We start from the raw sequence: 18,707 nt of genomic DNA on the forward strand, positions 1-18,707 counted from the left end.
AGCTGAAATAAAATGTCTATGTGACTGGAAAAACAATGCACCAAGAAACCACAACCGCAACAGGTTTAAAATTGAATTGACTTAAAGGATTTCATTTAAGTACATTCAAGACCATTTGAAGCCTTGAGTTTAGAATTTCTGATTTAAGACATTTTAACACTTTGCCAGGACCTCATCCCGTCAAATTAAGGTGACGATCCCAGCGAATATAATTTCATGGCAGACGATTGCTGAGATGAAACTGTTGGTGTCGACTCTGGGCCGGTTTGGGGGCAATGAGCTTTTCTTTCTTATCTCACTCTTTCTGATGCTTTCTGGGTTGGGGCCTCTGCTCATTTTCCGACCCAAGCTCTCCCAGTTCCCTTCCTTTTCTTTCCTCTCTCTCTCTGTCTCTCTCTATCTTTGTCTTTTGCTACGTTAGGGTTTATTGCTCTGTCGCTGCTTTGTCATCTCTTTCTCAGTCTATTCTCCTCTTTCTCAGCATCTTTCTTTGTCTCCCCTTTCCAAACCCCGCCGCCCTTTCCGCACCTGTTAACTAAAATAAGAGTACAGCGGCCTGATAGAGATTAAGTGTGACATTGTTGCACTCTCTGTCAGTCCCTTCGCTCTCTCTCTCCCTCTCTTCATCGCCATTTCTCTGCTCTGCGAAATTGGTGAGATATTTACGGAAAAGGATTAGGGCCACGTGAAAAATGTATATGAGTTCTGAGTTTAAAGTCAGAATTCTGAGAATAAAATTAGAAGTCTGACTTTAATCTCAGAATTCTGACTTTAAACTCAGAATTCTGACTTTTTTCTCAGAATTCTGACTTTAAACTCAGAACTCAAATACATTTTTCACATGTGGCCCTAATCCTCTTCCATAGGTATTCAAACATCTATCAGGACAGAATATTAAAAGTCTTACATAGCTCTGTTTAACTGTTCAAACTAGGCTTAGCTGATACATCAGTCTGCTGATATCTACCTTTTATTAAAAATCAATTGTCGGCTGGTCAGTGTGATCCACCTTTGATATGATGTAGTTTGATTGATAACATATAATTGCTCAATACTACACTAGTTGTCTATGGGAAGCCCTTAATCTGAATTGATTGTAATGCAACATTTTGATCAGATTCCATATAAGTATACATGACTATGTTTTATTATCATGATTATGATTATTATCCTGGGTTTTAATGGAGAGTTTTAGTGTCCCATGATGTTGTAAGTGTTGTTTCAGAGGCTTTTCCACTCTGCCAAGAATAAAATCCTGGGGGAAACACTGAATACTGCATGAAAAAGGTCCAATTCAAAGTCATTGGATATTGGCACAAAATCATAAGATATTTGCAGCTTCAATCCAAAAATATCAGTATCGGCCTTCCAGAACGCATATCAGTGGCACCCTAATTCAAAATAGCAAAAGAGCAGCTGCTTAGGGAATGCACACACACACATACACACCAATGGATCAGTCTGCTGCTATAATCACCCCTTTTGATCTCAACTGCATAGTTAAGAGGAGGAAGGGAGAGTGGGAGAGGAAAAGAAAGATGATGAGGTGAAATATTTATATGTATATCGATGGGGCTAAGGTGGGAGAGAATCTTCAAAGATGTACATTTATAGCTGAATCGATTTCCGATTCACATCTATACTAGCTGGTCAGAGTGAAACCTTAGAGCAAACACAATGCAGCATTAAAAGCCGTCTCACCTCTCCATCATCAATATCAACAGCAGAATCAGTCTGGTGTCTGAACAGTCAAAATCTGTTTTCACTCAGTTGAAGTTTGTGGGATCTGAATGTGTGTGTGTGTGTGTGTGGACTTGTGTTTACATATTGGATGGCTAGAGATACTGATGATGAGATAATTGATCAGACAGCTCTGTGGGATCAAACAGGTTATTAGTCATTATTAAGTATCTCCAGGGAGAGAGATGACATTCCACACACACACGCACACACACACACACACATAACCCCTCACTCTATCACTCACTCACTCCCCATCTGTCTGTTAATTGGAGGTATAATAACAGTATTTAACACAGCTTGACAACTGTCTGCTGCTGTGTTCTTCCACTCTGAAGACTCAAATCAGAAAGTTTCAGTGTGTCTGCTATTAGGACTCCCTCATAATTACACACTGGATTAATGGATACACAAACTCTCTCTCTCTCTCTCTCTCTCTCTCTCTCTCTCCAATATTTTATTAGAGAGGGCCTTTTATTATAAATGGGATCTGGTCCAGTCAGTGTCATCCACCTCTGATATGATGGATATGATGCAGTTAAATATTTATCATAGAATCGGTCAACACTTGTCACCTATAGGAAACGATTAACCTGAATTGATTCAAATGAAACATTTTGATTAGATTCCAGACAGGTATGCAGGAATATGTTTATAACAATAATAACAATAATGATAATAATAATGGTAATCATCACTAATAAATGCTGAACTAATCATTTATATTTTTATTAATTAAAATGTAATGGTTAACTAATTGATGATTAGTTAAATTCCTAAATTTAACTAAGTCAGTTACATTAGGCATTTATAAGTATTGTAATCAGTTGCAACTTTATGAAAAGGGCCCAGAAAATATTCCTGTATGTTTTACAAACCACTGATTAACTGTTGCAACTTTATAAGGGCCCACATAACACTTATTTATATTTTACCTGTTTTATCTGTTGATCAGTTCTGAATACTAACCTAAGTCTTTAAAACTGTTTAACCTGGAAGTTAACAAATTGATAACTAAGACAATGAAAAATCATTGATTTAACTCCTTAATAGTTGCAATACGACATATAAATGATCAATGTCATTAATTCAAATAATGATCACAAAGTAATTTAATATACTTAGTAAAAAATGTAGGATATTAAGTAATCATCAAACAGTTGTTAGCTAACCATTCAATAATGTCAAATATTAAATAATGATTAATTCACAATTTAGTAATGATAGTATTATAGACTAGACCTAATATATAACTGTAGCTATCCAAAGCATTTGATTACTAGAAACAACCATATGGTGTCCAATATTAATGCTGATGCTGATGTTAGCTGGCTGAATGGCTCTTTGATGATGAAGCTGAAGGTGTGTATTGTATCTTAGCTGATCACAGACAGTACTGTTTTACCAGGCAGGAGAATACAGAGGAGAAACCATGAAAGACAAGCACACATGCAAAGGGGAGGGGAACATGACTGTGATTACCACATCTGAATAACTGAGGACGAATGCATGGTTGAGGTGAACAGTATTTTCTAGTAGTATTTACCATCTGAAAGCTGAGTGAACAGTATTTTCTAGTAGTATTTACATCTGAAAGCTGAGTGAACAGTATTTTCTAGTAGTATTTACATCTGAAAACTGAGGTGAACAGTATTTTCTAGTAGTATTTACATCTGAAAGCTGAGTGAACAGTATTTTCTAGTAGTATTTACATCTGAAAACTGAGTGAACAGTATTTTCTAGTAGTATTTACCATCTGAAAACTGAGGTGAACAGTATTTTCTAGTAGTATTTACCATCTGAAAACTGAGGTGAAGAGTATTTTCTAGTAGTATTTACATCTGAAAGCTGAGGTGAACAGTATTTTCTAGTAGTATTTACATCTGAAAACTGAGGTGAACAGTATTTTCTAGTAGTATTTACATCTGAAAGCTGAGGTGAACAGTATTTTCTAGTAGTATTTACATCTGAAAACTGAGGTGAACAGTATTTTCCAGTAGTATTTACATCTGAAAGCTGAGGTGAACAGTATTTTCTAGTAATATTTACATCTGAAAACTGAGTGAACAGTATTTTCTAGTAGTATTACATCTGAAAACTGAGGTGAACAGTATTTTCTAGTAGTATTACATCTGAAAACTCAGGTGAACAGTATTTTCTAGTAGTATTACATCTGAAAACTGAGTGAACAGTATTTTCTAGTAGTATTTATCATCTGAAAACTGAGTGAACAGTATTTTCTAGTAGTATTTACCATCTGAAAGCTGAGGTGAACAGTATTTTCTAGTAGTATTACATCTGAAAACTGAGTGAACAATATTTTCTAGTAGTATTTACATCTGAAAACTGAGTGAACAGTATTTTCTAGTAGTATTACATCTGAAAACTGAGGTGAACAGTATTTTCTAGTAGTATTTACATCTGAAAGCTGAGTGAACAGTATTTTCTAGTAGTATTTACATCTGAAAGCTGAGGTGAACAGTATTTTCTAGTAGTATTTACATCTGAAAGCTGAGGTGAACAGTATTTTCTAGTAGTATTTACATCTGAAAGCTGAAGTGAACAGTATTTTCCAGTAGTATTTACATCTGAAAGCTGAGTGAACAGTATTTTCTAGTAGTATTTACATCTGAAAACTGAGGTGAACAGTATTTTCTAGTAGTATTTACCATCTGAAAACTGAGGTGAACAGTATTTTCTAGTAGTATTTACATCTGAAAACTGAGGTGAACAGTATTTTCTAGTAATATTTACATCTGAAAACTGAGGTGAACAGTATTTTCTAGTAGTATTACATCTGAAAACTGAGGTGAACAGTATTTTCTAGTAGTATTTACATCTGAAAACTGAGGTGAACAGTATTTTCTAGTAGTATTTACCATCTGAAAACTGAGGTGAACAGTATTTTCTAGTAGTATTTACCATCTGAAAACTGAGGTGAAGAGTATTTTCTAGTAGTATTTACATCTGAAAGCTGAGGTGAAGAGTATTTTCTAGTAGTATTTACATCTGAAAACTGAGGTGAAGAGTATTTTCTAGTAGTATTTACATCTGAAAGCTGAGTGAACAGTATTTTCTAGTAGTATTTACATCTGAAAACTGAGGTGAACAGTATTTTCTAGTAGTATTTACATCTGAAAACTGAGTGAACAGTATTTTCTAGTAGTATTTACCCTCTGAAAGCTGAGGTGAACAGTATTTTCTAGTAGAAAGCACGTATCTACCTTCTTTCCCATATGATGTGTATGCAGCTTCAGTGCATGGCACGCCCTACTTCACCGTCAATATGTCGATTTTTGCTGTCTGACCTACAGGCATACTGGCTGATTGCTGTCTCACCTCAGGGTGATTTGTGCTAGCGGCCCCTAAATCCTATCAGGCCGACTGTGCGTTTACAGCCATCCGGTTCATTACAATGCATCCATTAGTGAAAATGACAGCAATCAGATGCGGGACTGATCAATTGGGACTAGATATGCTTGGAATGTACTTTCACATTTTGACTGGTTATTACCTCTGGGAAATGAGCACCCAACACACACACACACACACACACAAGATGAAAATACCTGAAAGTGTACACATCTGCGCCTCTGTCATTTTTGACTAAGCGTTTCCGAAGCATACGACAGCTTTACTATAAACATGTGCTCCTTGCGCCTTTGTCCTGATGCTTTTGAATGTATTCCTCCTTCAGTGAAATGACGACAGCAATGGAACTCAGTTTGCCCTGCCTTCCCTGTAAAAATGAATACTCATTCCAGCTCCAAAATATTCAGTAAGCCCCTTGCGTCTGAATTTTAAGTAATTCCGATATGACACTGCACAGAATGCAATGGGCGTATGTTGCTTTTGGGAAGATCACTGTACGAAAATATTGTGATGTTCACACAAATTATATCAAAACTGATTGTAAACTGCTGCCTGCTTTTTGAGGGCTGTGATGCCTATTTAGTTTAGTTTAATTTCACTATTATTTATTCTACTAGGAATTATCTCCATTAGAGAATGCATGAGAATGACTATTGTAATCCTAGGTTTCACTCTCTCCACATACACTGCAGACAGTTCTACAATTCAATACTAAATCAACAGCTAAAATCTTCCCATATGGATCCCCGGCTCTAAATCTGATCAGTTGGGGGTCTCCAGTCTAATGTGGCTCTACTGGGGGTCTGAAACATCTAAGAAGCTACCCAGTTTCCACTGTATTCGCAACAGACTCGTGATTGACAGGCAGTTAGACTGTAACGCTCTACAATTAGCTTCTGACCTCCCTGTTGCCCTGGCAACTGGAAATGGGAGGGACTGGCAGGGAGGGTGGGGGGTAGCGGTGGGGGGGGGGCGTCTATTGCACAGATAACCAGCTGTGCCTCTCTGCCAGAACATCTGCATCACCGTGGTGATGAGAGAGGAACCTATAGTATTAAGGGTAATTAGTAAGATTTACAAAAGGGAAGTAGGCCGGGTGGTGTGTGTGTGCGTGTGTGTGTTTGTGTGTGTGTGTGTGTGTGTGAGTGTGTGTGTTAGCCTGAGGCAGATGTTATGTGAAGCAGGCTATGGCGTCTCACACCGGCTCCCTCCCCATCTAAGCTCTGTTAGACAGCTGACGTTAATCCATCAAAACAACAATGGGTAGAAAAAAAACTGTAAAAAAAAAAAAAGAGAAAAACAAAGGAAAAAAAAAAAAAGGGAAAAATGAGAGGCTGCTGTGTGAAATCAGAGACTAGACTCTGACTCAGCACCATCCTGTCCGTGTTAGCAATACAAAGCATGGGGTGCTGTGTGTGTATGTGTGAGTTTATATGGGTAAATTCTATATAGCAATGTCAAAAAGTTTGTACAGCCCTTGAGTTTTTGCTCTATTTGTTGGGCTACAAATTTTTTTAAAATGAAATTATGTGAATTTTTTTCTGATTAGGTAACACATATTAACTATTAATAAGTTGCTTATTAACATGCATATTAGTAGTGTATTGGTTCATTATTAGTCATTACAAATCACTTATTGGCACCTTATTCTGCACTATTGTATTCTACCAGTACAGCACATTAATTATGACTTTTTCCTAATTAGTGCTTATAGCAGTCAGTAAGGAAGTTGCTGCACATGAATTAGGCTCTTAGTATGCTTTGCTCAGTATTTGGCTTATAAGGTGCTAGTATCACATATTATCAAGGGAAAATATTAAACTATTGTGGGAAAACCCATAGTTAATAGTTTATATGTGTTCCCTAATCAAATTTTTTGTCTGATTTATTTTAAGCTTGAAGACCAGGACCCCAATACCATCCATAAAAGAACCTCACATTCCACACAATACTCATGGTTTCTCAGATTGAATCCATCCCACACCCTAAAATCCATTGAGATTCCATTGAGACCTTTTATTGGCTAAAAAGGCAGAATAACTACAATTTTGAACGGCAAATCATGTTCAAAACCTATAGCTACAACCTGAATGTGAGATCGGAGCAGCGTAAGATATGAAATGTTGATCAAATTTTGGGGTGCACTTACTTTTGCACACCCTATTTCATGTTCTGAATCTTCTAACTTCATAAAGATATATACAGAATTTTCTAATGACAAAAGGTTGGGAATCACTGTTCTAATACATTCTAAACCTTTTTCATATCAAGGACCCTAATTTAGTCCACATTAGAGACCCCCATTTGATGAGATGTTGTCTCTTGGAAGCAAATCTGAGAATATTTTTATTGTCAGATATGATTTTGTCCAGAACTCCATGACTATCTGTATTGTAGGTAGAGAGATAACAGAGAAACTATGATCAAAACAGTCATTCTTCTACATTCTATAACTGTGTTCACTTCTTGTAAATGAAATAATGGTGAAGTTTAACAATTCAGCAATTTGCTGGGGACCCCCTGGAACCCCCTCAAGGACCCCTGGTGGTCCCCGGACCCCACATTGAGAACCACTGTATTAGAAAACATTGTATAGATCTCAGACAAAAAAAATCAAATAATTTCATTTTCAAATCATTTTGTAGTCCAAAAACTCACTCTATGTGTACAAAATTTTTGACACGAAAATAGCCAAATTTAAAGAAAAAACAAAAGAAAATCAGTTAGCAGCAGCTTCGCCCATATCAGTGGAACCCTAGTGTGTATTATACAGAAGAAAAATCGTTCCCTTTTTCCTTTTCTTGTCTTTCTCTCAAGGCCAGATGCCTCGGAGACCGTGGGCGAGCTTGTTGATGAGTGTGAAAGAGGAGTCACGGAAGGCTATTCAGACGATGTCGACACAGTATGGAGGCCTTTAGTCGAGCAAGACTCACTCCAAGCACACCATCTTCTTCACTCCGGCCATTCAAGACAGAGAGCATTCTGCTGTGTTCCATGCAAATTGTCCAGTGATTTTTTTAAGTGAACGGTTGAAACGACAACGCAAATTTGGCGTGTTTCTGTCAATTGTTGAAGTGAAGAAATAAGCTTCCTTCATGCAGAATGAGGAAACACATTGAAGAGAAAAATGGAAAGAGACTTTACATATTTTCGACAAAAATATGTTTCCATTTCTATTAATCTGTACTGTGCTTATTGTGTAGTTTAGTATGTATAGTCTTGTCTAGTTATTTTGCTGTACTGTTATTTCACAATACGTTTCTGACACAATTGTACTGTATTGTACTTTATTCTATTCTCCTCTATAGGAAAATCATAAAGTATTTTTCCACACTTTGTTGTGTTATGGACTTAATTTAAAATGGATTGAATTTGGATGGAAATAGATTCAAACAGGATGGAGCGTCACAGCAAAGGGTCTGAATACAAATATGATTTCATTTTTTCACATTTTGTAATAAATTTGCATTTCTAAAAATGTGTTTTCGCTTTGTCATTATCGGATATTGTGTGTAGATTGATGGCCAAAAAAAAAAAAAAAAAAATTCAATCCATTTTTAATGAAGTCTATAACATAAAGTGTGGAAAAAGTATATACTGCTTATACCAGTGGTTCTCAACGGGGGGTCCGGGGACAACCAGGGGTCCTTGAGGGAGTTCCTGGGGGTCCCCAGCAAATTGAAAAACTGTAAAACTTCAGCATTATTTCATTTACAAGACGTTAACACACTTAGAGAATGTAGAAGAATGACTATTTTGGTCATAGTTGCACTGTTACCTCTCTACCTACAATACAGACAGTCATGGAATTCTGGACAAAATCATGTCTAACAATAAAAATATTCTCAGATTTGGGTTTGAGAGACAAAATGTTATCAAATGGGGGTCCGGGGCCCAAATGTGGACTAAATTAGGGGTCCTTGACATGAAAACGGTTGAGAATCTCTGGCTTATACAGCAACGTGAAATGTCATCCTGTTCGCACTCGTCTTCGAATCCCACGTGAATCGGCATCACTCGACTCCCCGGGTAAACAACCATGTGTCCTACCTGTATCCGGCTGTTCTCCAGGGCCGACTCCAGCTCCAGCTTGGCAGCAGCTGTCTCCTGTTGGTGGGTTTGTCTCAGGTGTTCGATGGCTGACGCGTGGATGTGGTTCAACTCCGATCGCAGAGAGGCTGACGGGAAGAAAAAGGACAGGGAGGGAGGGAGGGAAGAAATAAAAAAAAAAAACAGTAAGGAAAAAGTCAAGTCGAACTTTATTTGTAGAGTACATTTCATACACGAGGAAACCGCAAGATTGTTCTGTAGATCGGTGGTTCTCAACGTGGGGTCCGGGGACCACCAGGGGTCCTTCAGAGGGTTCCAGGGGGTCCCCAGCAAATTGATGAATTGTTAAATTTCGCCATTATGTCATTTAGAAGTTAACACAATTAAAGAATGTAGAAGAATGACTGTTTTGGTCATAGTTTCTCTGTTATCTCTCTACCTACAATACAGATAGTCAAGGAATTCTGGACAAAATCATATCTGACATTAAAAATATTTTCAGATTTGGGAACCGAGAGACAAAATCTCATCAAATGGGGGTCCGTGGCCCTAATGCGTACTGGATTAAGGGTCCATGATATGAAAAAGGTTGAGAATCACTGCTGTATATTTCCCAAAGAAACATTTTTAAGACTTTAAGACCTTTTTAGTGCTACCTTGACTGGTTGAAAAAGCTTCTCTAAAGTATTAGTCTGTTTGCAAAAAAAACTGAGCTTATTGGACTCAAGGGTAAAGCACCATTTGAAAAGAGGAAGCCAAGCCATTCTTTTGTGTAGAAAAATGAAAAAAGCCTTTCCTTTTTTTTGCCGCAGGATAGCCATACAAGAATAAATGAATAAATAAATAAATATATATATTTTTTTCTACTTTTGCACACAAAAGAAGAGTGCCTTCCTTGGCTTCCATTTTCAATTAGTCTCTTAAGCTCAGTCCAATGACCACCTTTTTTTTTTTTTTTTGGCAAACAGACTAATGGTTTGGAGCAGCATAAAATCACCTTTCAACATGAATTTAAGAGCAATTTAAAGAACAAAATGAAGAAACATAGCTGGCAAAACCGGCCTATTTCCAACTGAACACAGCTGGTGAAAGGTCTCAAACTATAAATGGGTAGTATAAGGAAAAAGGACACCAGGAAATATCAACTGTGTTTAGCAAAGTAGATAGGATGCATGTTGTAGAAAAGACTTACAAGATATCCTGAAAACATACAAAAGTAGTGCTGCCATAAAAATGCATATCGCATAGAAAAAATATACACACACCCCAGAACACGCACATGTACACACACACACCCACAGGGATGCGATGAAGGAAAGGAAGAGAGATAAAGAGACAGGTAATTAAAGAATGTTCAGGGAGGAGATATAGAAAGTGATATGTAGTGATAGATGGAAGAGGCTCTCCGGTGTCATGATAGTGCCACGCAGGTTAATGAAGGACCATCCATCACAGCACATTACTGGTACTTTAGCACTAAAAACTGGGGTTAGACCGATATATCAGTACCCTATTCCAGTGGTTCTCAACGGGGGGTCCGGGGACCACCAGTGGTCCTTGAGGGCATTCCAGGGGGTCCCCCAGCAAATTGCTGAATTGTTAAACTTCATTATTTCATTTACAAGAACGATTACAGAATGTAGGAGAATGACTGTTTTGATCATAGTTTCTCTGTTATCTCTCTACCTACAATACAGATAGTCATGGAATTCTGGACAAAATCATATCTAGGAATAAAAATATTCTCAGAGTTGTGTCTGAGAGACAGAATCTCATCAAATGGGGGTCCGTGGCTCTAATGTGGACTAAATTAGGGGTCCTTGATATGAAAAAGGTTGAGAACCACTGCTCTATTCAGTTGTCTTGGTCTGTCTTAAGGTGATGACACACAGGCAAATCTCGCTGGAAATATTTTCGCACTGAAAACAACGTAGCAGTTTGAAATCTAGCCAAGCTTGATCGGAGAGCTAGCTTTGCTGGCAAGGTTTAAACATCAACCAATCAGAGACAAGAAAATTAGTCAGGTGACCTGTCCTCAGCCCAAAATATTTTCAAAATGGTCCAACTGCTACTAAATAGTAAACACTTCCTGTGATTCCTTTTATAGAACATTTAAGCTAGCAAGCTAGCTAGCCTATAATACACATTATGAAATTCCAGTGGATAATCTTGATAAAATGATTAAATGATTAGATTTTCAGGACAAAAGAAGCCAAGATGACAGTGATGGCAGCAGTGTGTTATTTCATCCATTTTCACTCCACCAACTGTCAAATTTGTCAGTTCCTCTTGGCCATTGCTGTAGAAATCTGCCTGTGTATCATCAGCTTTAGTCAGCTTCTCTTCTGCTGGAGCAACTATGCTACTGGCAAAGAATATGTCAGCTAACATGCTACAAACAAACAAAACCTAAGACTATTGCATACATTGCATACACCTGGGAACTTAGGACCCTGGGAACATAGGACCTTGAGAACATAGGACCCTGGGAACATAGGACCTTGGGAACATAGGACCTTGGGAACATAGGACCCTGGGAACATAGGACCTTGAGAACATAGGACCCTGGGAACATAGGACCTTGGGAACATAGGACCTTGGGAACATAGGACTTTGGGAACTTAGGACCTTGGGAACATAGGACCCTGGGAACATAGGACCCTGGGAACATAGGGCCTTGGGAACATAGGACCCTGGGAACATAGGACCTTGGGAACATAGGACCCTGGGAACATAGGATATTGGGAACATAGGGCCTTGGGAACATAGGACCCTGGGAACATAGGACCTTGGGAACATAGGACCTTGGGAACATAGGACCTTGGGAACTTAGGACCTTGGGAACATAGGACCCTGGGAACATAGGACCTTAGGAACATAGGACCTTGGGAACTTAGGACCTTGGGAACATAGGACATGGGAACATAGGACCTTGGGAACATAGGACCCTGGGAACATAGGATCTTGGGAACATAGGACCTTGGGAACTTAGGACCCTGGGAACATTGATACGCTCCCCTTACTAGTGAGCCTGTGGTAGCCAACAATAATGGGCCAAGTGTATTCAATTTTAAACCTATATCCCTCTGGATTCTTGAGCTCCATTTGTTTCAATGATATGTTTTTCAGTGGGGAATCTGTGAAATGATAAATGCTTGTATGATGCGTCTTGGTACACAGCAGTAAGACAGAGCTGGGCTGGACTTGCTCTTCAGGTAGAGTGTTCAAAACTATAGATCGGTGGTTCTCAATATGGGGTCCTGGGACCACCAGGGGTCCTTCAGAGGGTTCCAGGGGGTCCCCAGCAAATTGATGAATTCTTAAACTTCACCATTATGTCATTTAGAAGTTAACACAATTAAAGAATGTAGAAGAATGACTGTTTTGGTCATAGTTTCACTCTTATCTCTCTACCTACAATATAGATAGTTATGGAATTCTGGACAAAATCATATCTGACATTAAAAATATTTTCAGATTTGGGAACCGAGAGACAAAATCTCATCAAATGGGGGGTCCGTGGCCCTAATGCGGACTAGATTAGGGGTCCGTGATATGAAAAAGGTTGAGAATCACTGCTATAGATGATCTGATTCGATTTTGGAGCACTTTGATGCAAAAACCTGCATATTAATGAGGAAAAACTACTCGAAACTACTATAACTCCATAATGCTTTGGGATACGGAGCTCATATTAATGCCGCCCACGTGTTATGTGAAGGCAAGTATGTTGACATTGAAATATTTGCGAATGAACGCATTCATTAGCTTAAGTAATGACCTTAATACCATCACTGATTATATCATGGTGATGATGGCAGGACATCAGGCAGCTCAATTGCCTCTTATCGCGAGATGTTTGTATTATTAGAATTTTATACTTTCACATGAATTACTTGAATTACAACTTCACTTGGGTAGAAAAGAGATTTTAAACTATCATTATATATAGAAATACAGTGGATGTGCTTTCCAGTAGCGTTTTTTTTTTCTGTGCGATTTATTCAGCGACTTCTAGCGCATTGAATTGATTTTGTAGAGCAAGAAAAGGTGCGGAAAGGGTCGAGAGAGGGTGAATACTTTTTACACACACACACACACACACACACACACACTCTGGGCCCTTACCCAGCATGGCTTTGCCCTCGTCCTCCAGCTCAAAGCGGAGCGTTTGCAGCTCCTGCTCTGACTGCTGCTTGAGCGTCTCGATGCTCTGGCGGTGAGCCTCTCTGAGAGACTGCAGGTCCGCATGGTGCTGGTGGCGAAGGCGCTCCTCCAGGTCCTGATGGAGAGATGAGAGAGAGAGAGAAAGAGGAGGAGGAGTGAGAGGGGGAGGAAGAGGGAGAGGGGGGGACAGAGGAAGAGAGAGAGAGAGGGGAGAACAGGGACTGGAAGCAAGAGAGAGGGGAGGAAGACGGGGGGAAAGAGAAGGGGAGAGGGAGGGTGAGAGAGGGATAGAGTGGGGGAAAGAGAGAGAGAGAGAGAGAGAAAGAGAGGAAAACGGGGAGAGAGAGAGGGGCGTGAGAGGGAATCGAGGGGTTTGAGAAAGTGAGATGGAGAAAGAAAGAGCGGGGTAGATTGCAAGGAGGGAAGGAGGGTAAAACAGAAGTAAAGAGAGAGAAAGAGGGAAACGGCAAAAGAGAAAAAAAGAGAGACGGGGAGGATAGAGAGAGAAAGAGCGAGGGAAAGGAATGAGAGAGATGGGGAGAGAGAGAGGGAAGAACGGAAAGGGGAAGGGAGAGAGAGAAAGGGAAAGGGGAAGGGAGGAAGAAGAAAAGGCAGTGAGGGAAGGAGGAAGGGAAGGGTAGAGAATGAGAGAAAGGTAGAGGGGAGGAAGAGGGGTGCGTTAGGCTAACAACTCAAACAACAGAACATTGTGTTGTTTGGTGTATCTTTTCTTTTTCCTATGGATAGTTTCCCAGCAGCTTCAATGGAGTCTGATAGGAGAAAATGTTTCAGGATGTAAAACGTCAGGTTTTTGGTGTCAGTCCCTCAGAATCAAAGAGCGAGGGCTTCTTTCTAGAGCCGCCATTTTGCACCGAGAGACGTTCCGACAATCACACAGGGAGAGATCCATCGTAGAAGAGGAGAGAGACCAGTTTCTCCACCGACAGCCTCGATCGCTGGAGCTTGTCAGAAAGCATTGTGGGAAACGTAGGAAATCTCTAACGGAAGTAGAAGTGGACGAGGCAGGTTGAGGGAAAGTGAAACTGGAATGCCTGGAACATTACAGACTGATGATATACAACAGAGTAAGAGGATCCAAGGGGGGAAGAGGTCCAGTTCTCGGTGTGAAAAATGCTGCTCTCACCCTTTCTAACCCTAACCCTAACCCTATAGAATAGAATAGAATACAGTGCAAAAGCTACATGGCCAGTCCAGTCATGAGTTGTACGGTAACACTTTACAATAAGGGTCACTAAGTTAAGGGTTAGTTCAGTGGTTCTCAACGTGGGGTCCGGGGACCACCAGGGGTCCTTGAGGGGGTTCCAGGGGGTCCCCAGCAAATTGATGAATTATTAAACTTCACCATTATTTAATTCACAAGAAATTAACACAATTAGAGAATGGAGAAGAATGACTGTTTTGATCATAGTTTCTCTGTTATCTCTCTACCTACAATACAGATAGTCATGGAATTCTGGACAAAATCATATCTAACAATAAGAATATTCTCAGATTTGAGTCTGAGAGACAAAATCTCATCAAATGGGGGTCCGTGGCCCTAATGCGGACTAAATTAGGGGTCCTTGATATGAAAAAGGTTGAGAATCCCTGGGTTAGTTAATGCTTAATAAGCATCAACTAACCCTTAGTTAACAGTTAACTAATGTGTAATTTACTAATGGTGTTCATGTTAACTAAGGTATTAATTTATACATTATTTAATAGTTTATAAAGATGACTATTAAATAATGTATAAATGAATACCTTAGTTAACATGAACACCATTAGTAAATGATTACCAGACACATTAGTTAACTGTTAATTAAGGGTTAGTTAATGCTTATTAAGCATTAACAAACCCTTAAGTTAGTGACCCTTATTGTAAAGTGTTACCAGTTGTACTAGTAACTCTACTAGTAAAAGTAAATAGTAGCTCAATCAAAATTTACTCAGACTTTTTTTTTTTTTTTTTTTTACAAAAGGGAACATTATTATCTATGTAAAATATTTGCACTTTCCTTGCAATGCAAAAAAGGACAAGGAGCCACTGAGTTCAAAATTAGGTTCTTTAAAGCGCATGAGCAAAGTTAAGCAATAAACCAATTTCTGATACAATGCTTATGGAAAGCCAAAACAATCTGTATTGACTCTGTGATGGATGCCATTTAAAACGTAACGCAAAGTACCATAATTCAGTCAAAACACACTTCAGTAAAACTTAAATTACCGACTTCAAAAAGATACTCCAAAAAGTACTGCGTGTGTGCACCAAACAGATATTTAATTACTAATTAGTCGTGAGAGCAACTGTAATTCATTAATTCCACCCTTGAGTGAAATGCATAAACACTTCTTGGCTCCATAACAAGAACACTAAACCAGAACAACATATTAATACATTAGTAAAGATCACAGAGACAATTGACAAGCACTTATGTACATAGCATTAGCATCAGCGTCAGACTGGAGCGCCGCTGGCTGGAAGGCTGCCATGACACACACACACACACACACACACACACACACACACAGATGTGCACATACACAGACATGCATAATAGAAACACACACTGTTCACACACGCTCAGTGCAGCCCGGGTGACATTCCATTGCTAGCGACTGAAGCTTTAAACGGCTGCTGACGATGTGCAAGGATCCGGAACGCGTGTGTGTGTGTGTGTGTGTGTGTGTGTGTGTGTGTGTGTGTGTGTGTGTGTGTGTGTGTGTGTGTGTGTAGTAATACCACATTACAAAATACACCTGGTAGCTCTCTCAGCTCATCAGTTCACCTGCCATGTACCATCATCGCCATTATCTCACTGGAATTCCACGACACTACATTACGCACACCAGCCTGTGGATGTTTCTATGTGTGAGAGTGTGTGTGTGTGTGTGTGAGAGAGAGAGAGAGAGACAGATGGAGAGAATAAGACAAGACAGACACAGGAGCATACAGCAGATTATCTGCATGTTTCAGAAAGCCAAATATAGGATTTGTTAAAACCGTTTTAATTCTACCTGCAATTGAATTTAAATGTGTATCATTTTAACATCAATAAATATACAAAGTGGTGAACAGTTCAACCAAAGAATATTTTCCCTTTTCAGGTTGTTTCATTTAATTATCAGAGGAGGCTTAGAGGAGTGGTTCTCACCGTGGGGTCCAGGGACCACCAGGGGTCCTTGAGGGGGTTTCCACGGGGTCCCCAGCAAATTGATGAATTGTTAAACTTCACCATTATTTCATTTACAAGAAGTTAACACAATTAGAGAATGTAGAAGAATGACTGTTTTGATCATAGTTTCTCTGTTATCTCTCTACCTACAATATGGAGTTCTGGACAAAATCAGAACAACAATAAAAATATTCTCAGATTTGGGTCCGAGAGACAAAATCTCATCGAATTGAGGTCTGCGGCCCTAATGTGGCCTGAATTAGGGGTCCTTGATATGAAAAAGGTTGAGAATCACTGGCTTAGAGGCTTTGAACTCTTCAGTATTTCAAAAGAAAAAAAGGAAAATGAAAAATGCAGAAAAATTAGACGTGATAACATGGTACATGGTAGTAAGTTCAGTCAGAGACACTTATGTCAATGGAGCTTGGACCATTTATTGCAAACGGTTACAGTTGTAGGGCCTCATGGATGTATTCAACTAGGGAAGGGCCTACAGGCGGGCGGGTATGGCACAAAAAAAGTAGTGGGTGGGAGTGGGAGCGGTCTTCAACCAAAATGAACAAACAAAAAAAAAAGCTAAAAGGCAGAAACAGCCTATTTCTGACTGAACATAGCTAGTGAAAGTTGTGAAACTGTTTAAGAGCGGTATAAGAGAAAGGACACAAGGAAATGAGTTACTTAGGGACATGACTTGCAATTGTGTTAAGATGATATATTGAAATTCTATATATCGAATTCTATGAATCGCGATATTAGCTCCATTTTATTCTGCTGTAGTAGGGGAGAGTCGCCTTAAATGTGACGCGTTACGGTTGTAACACGCGCGTTTTCTCTTGCTATGTAAATGCCATTATGACGTCATCACGTTGGCATGTGGCCAGTGCGGTACTAAAACCTCCCTGAGAATTGTCAACAGGATTCGCAATTACGTACGGGCCTCCCCAAAAAGCATGCCAATACTCTGTGTTCAGTCAGATGTCATTCAACTATATTCTAAATCATATTAGGGTGGTATAGTATTTTTACAACTTCCATCAATCAAATCCGCTAACTATGTAGGTGTAATCAACGTACTTGCCAACAAGGAAGGACACCGAATGCACCAACTGGTACATCCGGTAAGTTTTAATAATATCATTATGTTTTATGCATTATCTGATCACATCCTTGGTATGAAATCAACGTAAAAACAGTTGCTTGACTGAAACTATTTGTTTAATGCTGTTTTTTTTTAGCCGTGTTACAACCGTAGCTCACAATGTTACAATTGAGACTCACATGAAAATATTACATATGTAGGTAAAAAAATCTCTGAGTAAAACAGTGAAAAGTTGAAAATGTTACAATTATGGCGACTCTCCCCTAATCACAAATGAGACGGCTTGACCATCACAATTTCACAAGCTCTCCATCCAAATTATATTATTTGCACTTTATAATGACATTTTTAAATTGTTGTTTACATTCTAGCGAGCCAGTGCGGTCGCTAGAAAAGATTTATGACTCAGAAATAAACAGAATTCTGCACAGTCATACCTTTGCTATCATTGAACTTTTATTTATACTTAAAGGAATAGTTCACCCAAAAATGAAAGTGATGGCGGCCCGTAATTGACACAAACGATAAAGTGACATTTTCCCATTTTAACAGAGAGGAGTAAGCTAATGAGAACAGAAAGGTCTTGACATATCACCATGCAAAATACTGGTAATAATAATACTTTGTCATTTGCTTTTTTTTTTTTTCACCGTTCGAGCGGTCGGATATATTATGGTCATTTTTGTCTTATGAGGCAGTGAAAAAAATCGGACTTATTTCCCCTTTAATTAAAACGAGTGCATTTATTATTCTTAATGGAAAAGAATCCTGTCATTACGCGGCGGAGGGAATTGATCGTGATGTCGGCCTTCTCTCTTCCTCTCTCCTCCCCTCCTCTCCTCTCCCCTCCTCTCCTCCCCTCCTCTCTCCTCCTCTCCTCTCCTCTCTGTCGTGTTTGTGTGTGGAAGCCGGGACTCACTTAAATCTTCATTCCATTACCGGCCGGTCAATATTCATTAATTAGCCGGTGGGAGAAAACACATGTGGCCGGGGAAACCATTTCGCTGGCTAGAGGGGAGGATATGGATACCGCCAGAGAGAGAGAGAGAGAGAGAGAGAGAGAGAGAGAGAGAGAGACAGACAGACAGAGAGAGAGAGAGACA

At 39.3% G+C, this 18,707-nt stretch overlaps 1 protein-coding gene across 1 annotated transcript in view; it reads right to left on the reverse strand.

Moving 5' to 3' along the window:
- The window catches only part of LOC139659498 (protein FAM184A-like), a gene marked incomplete at its 5' end in the record, with an annotated part of 86,044 nt that overhangs the window by 30,566 nt on the left and 36,771 nt on the right, over positions 1 to 18,707 (reverse strand). The window contains 2 exons of the mRNA XM_071537792.1: positions 9,163 to 9,290; positions 13,291 to 13,444. Coding sequence (XP_071393893.1) covers positions 9,163 to 9,290; positions 13,291 to 13,444 — 282 coding nt within the window. The remainder of the gene's footprint in view (positions 1 to 9,162; positions 9,291 to 13,290; positions 13,445 to 18,707) is intronic.

This window comes from Centroberyx affinis, unplaced genomic scaffold, assembly GCF_046629955.1.
Source record: "Centroberyx affinis isolate AG114_WGS23_722 - 3 ecotype Tasmania unplaced genomic scaffold, CSIRO-AGI_Caff_v1 ptg003126l_1, whole genome shotgun sequence".
NCBI classification, from domain to species: domain Eukaryota; kingdom Metazoa; phylum Chordata; class Actinopteri; order Beryciformes; family Berycidae; genus Centroberyx; species Centroberyx affinis.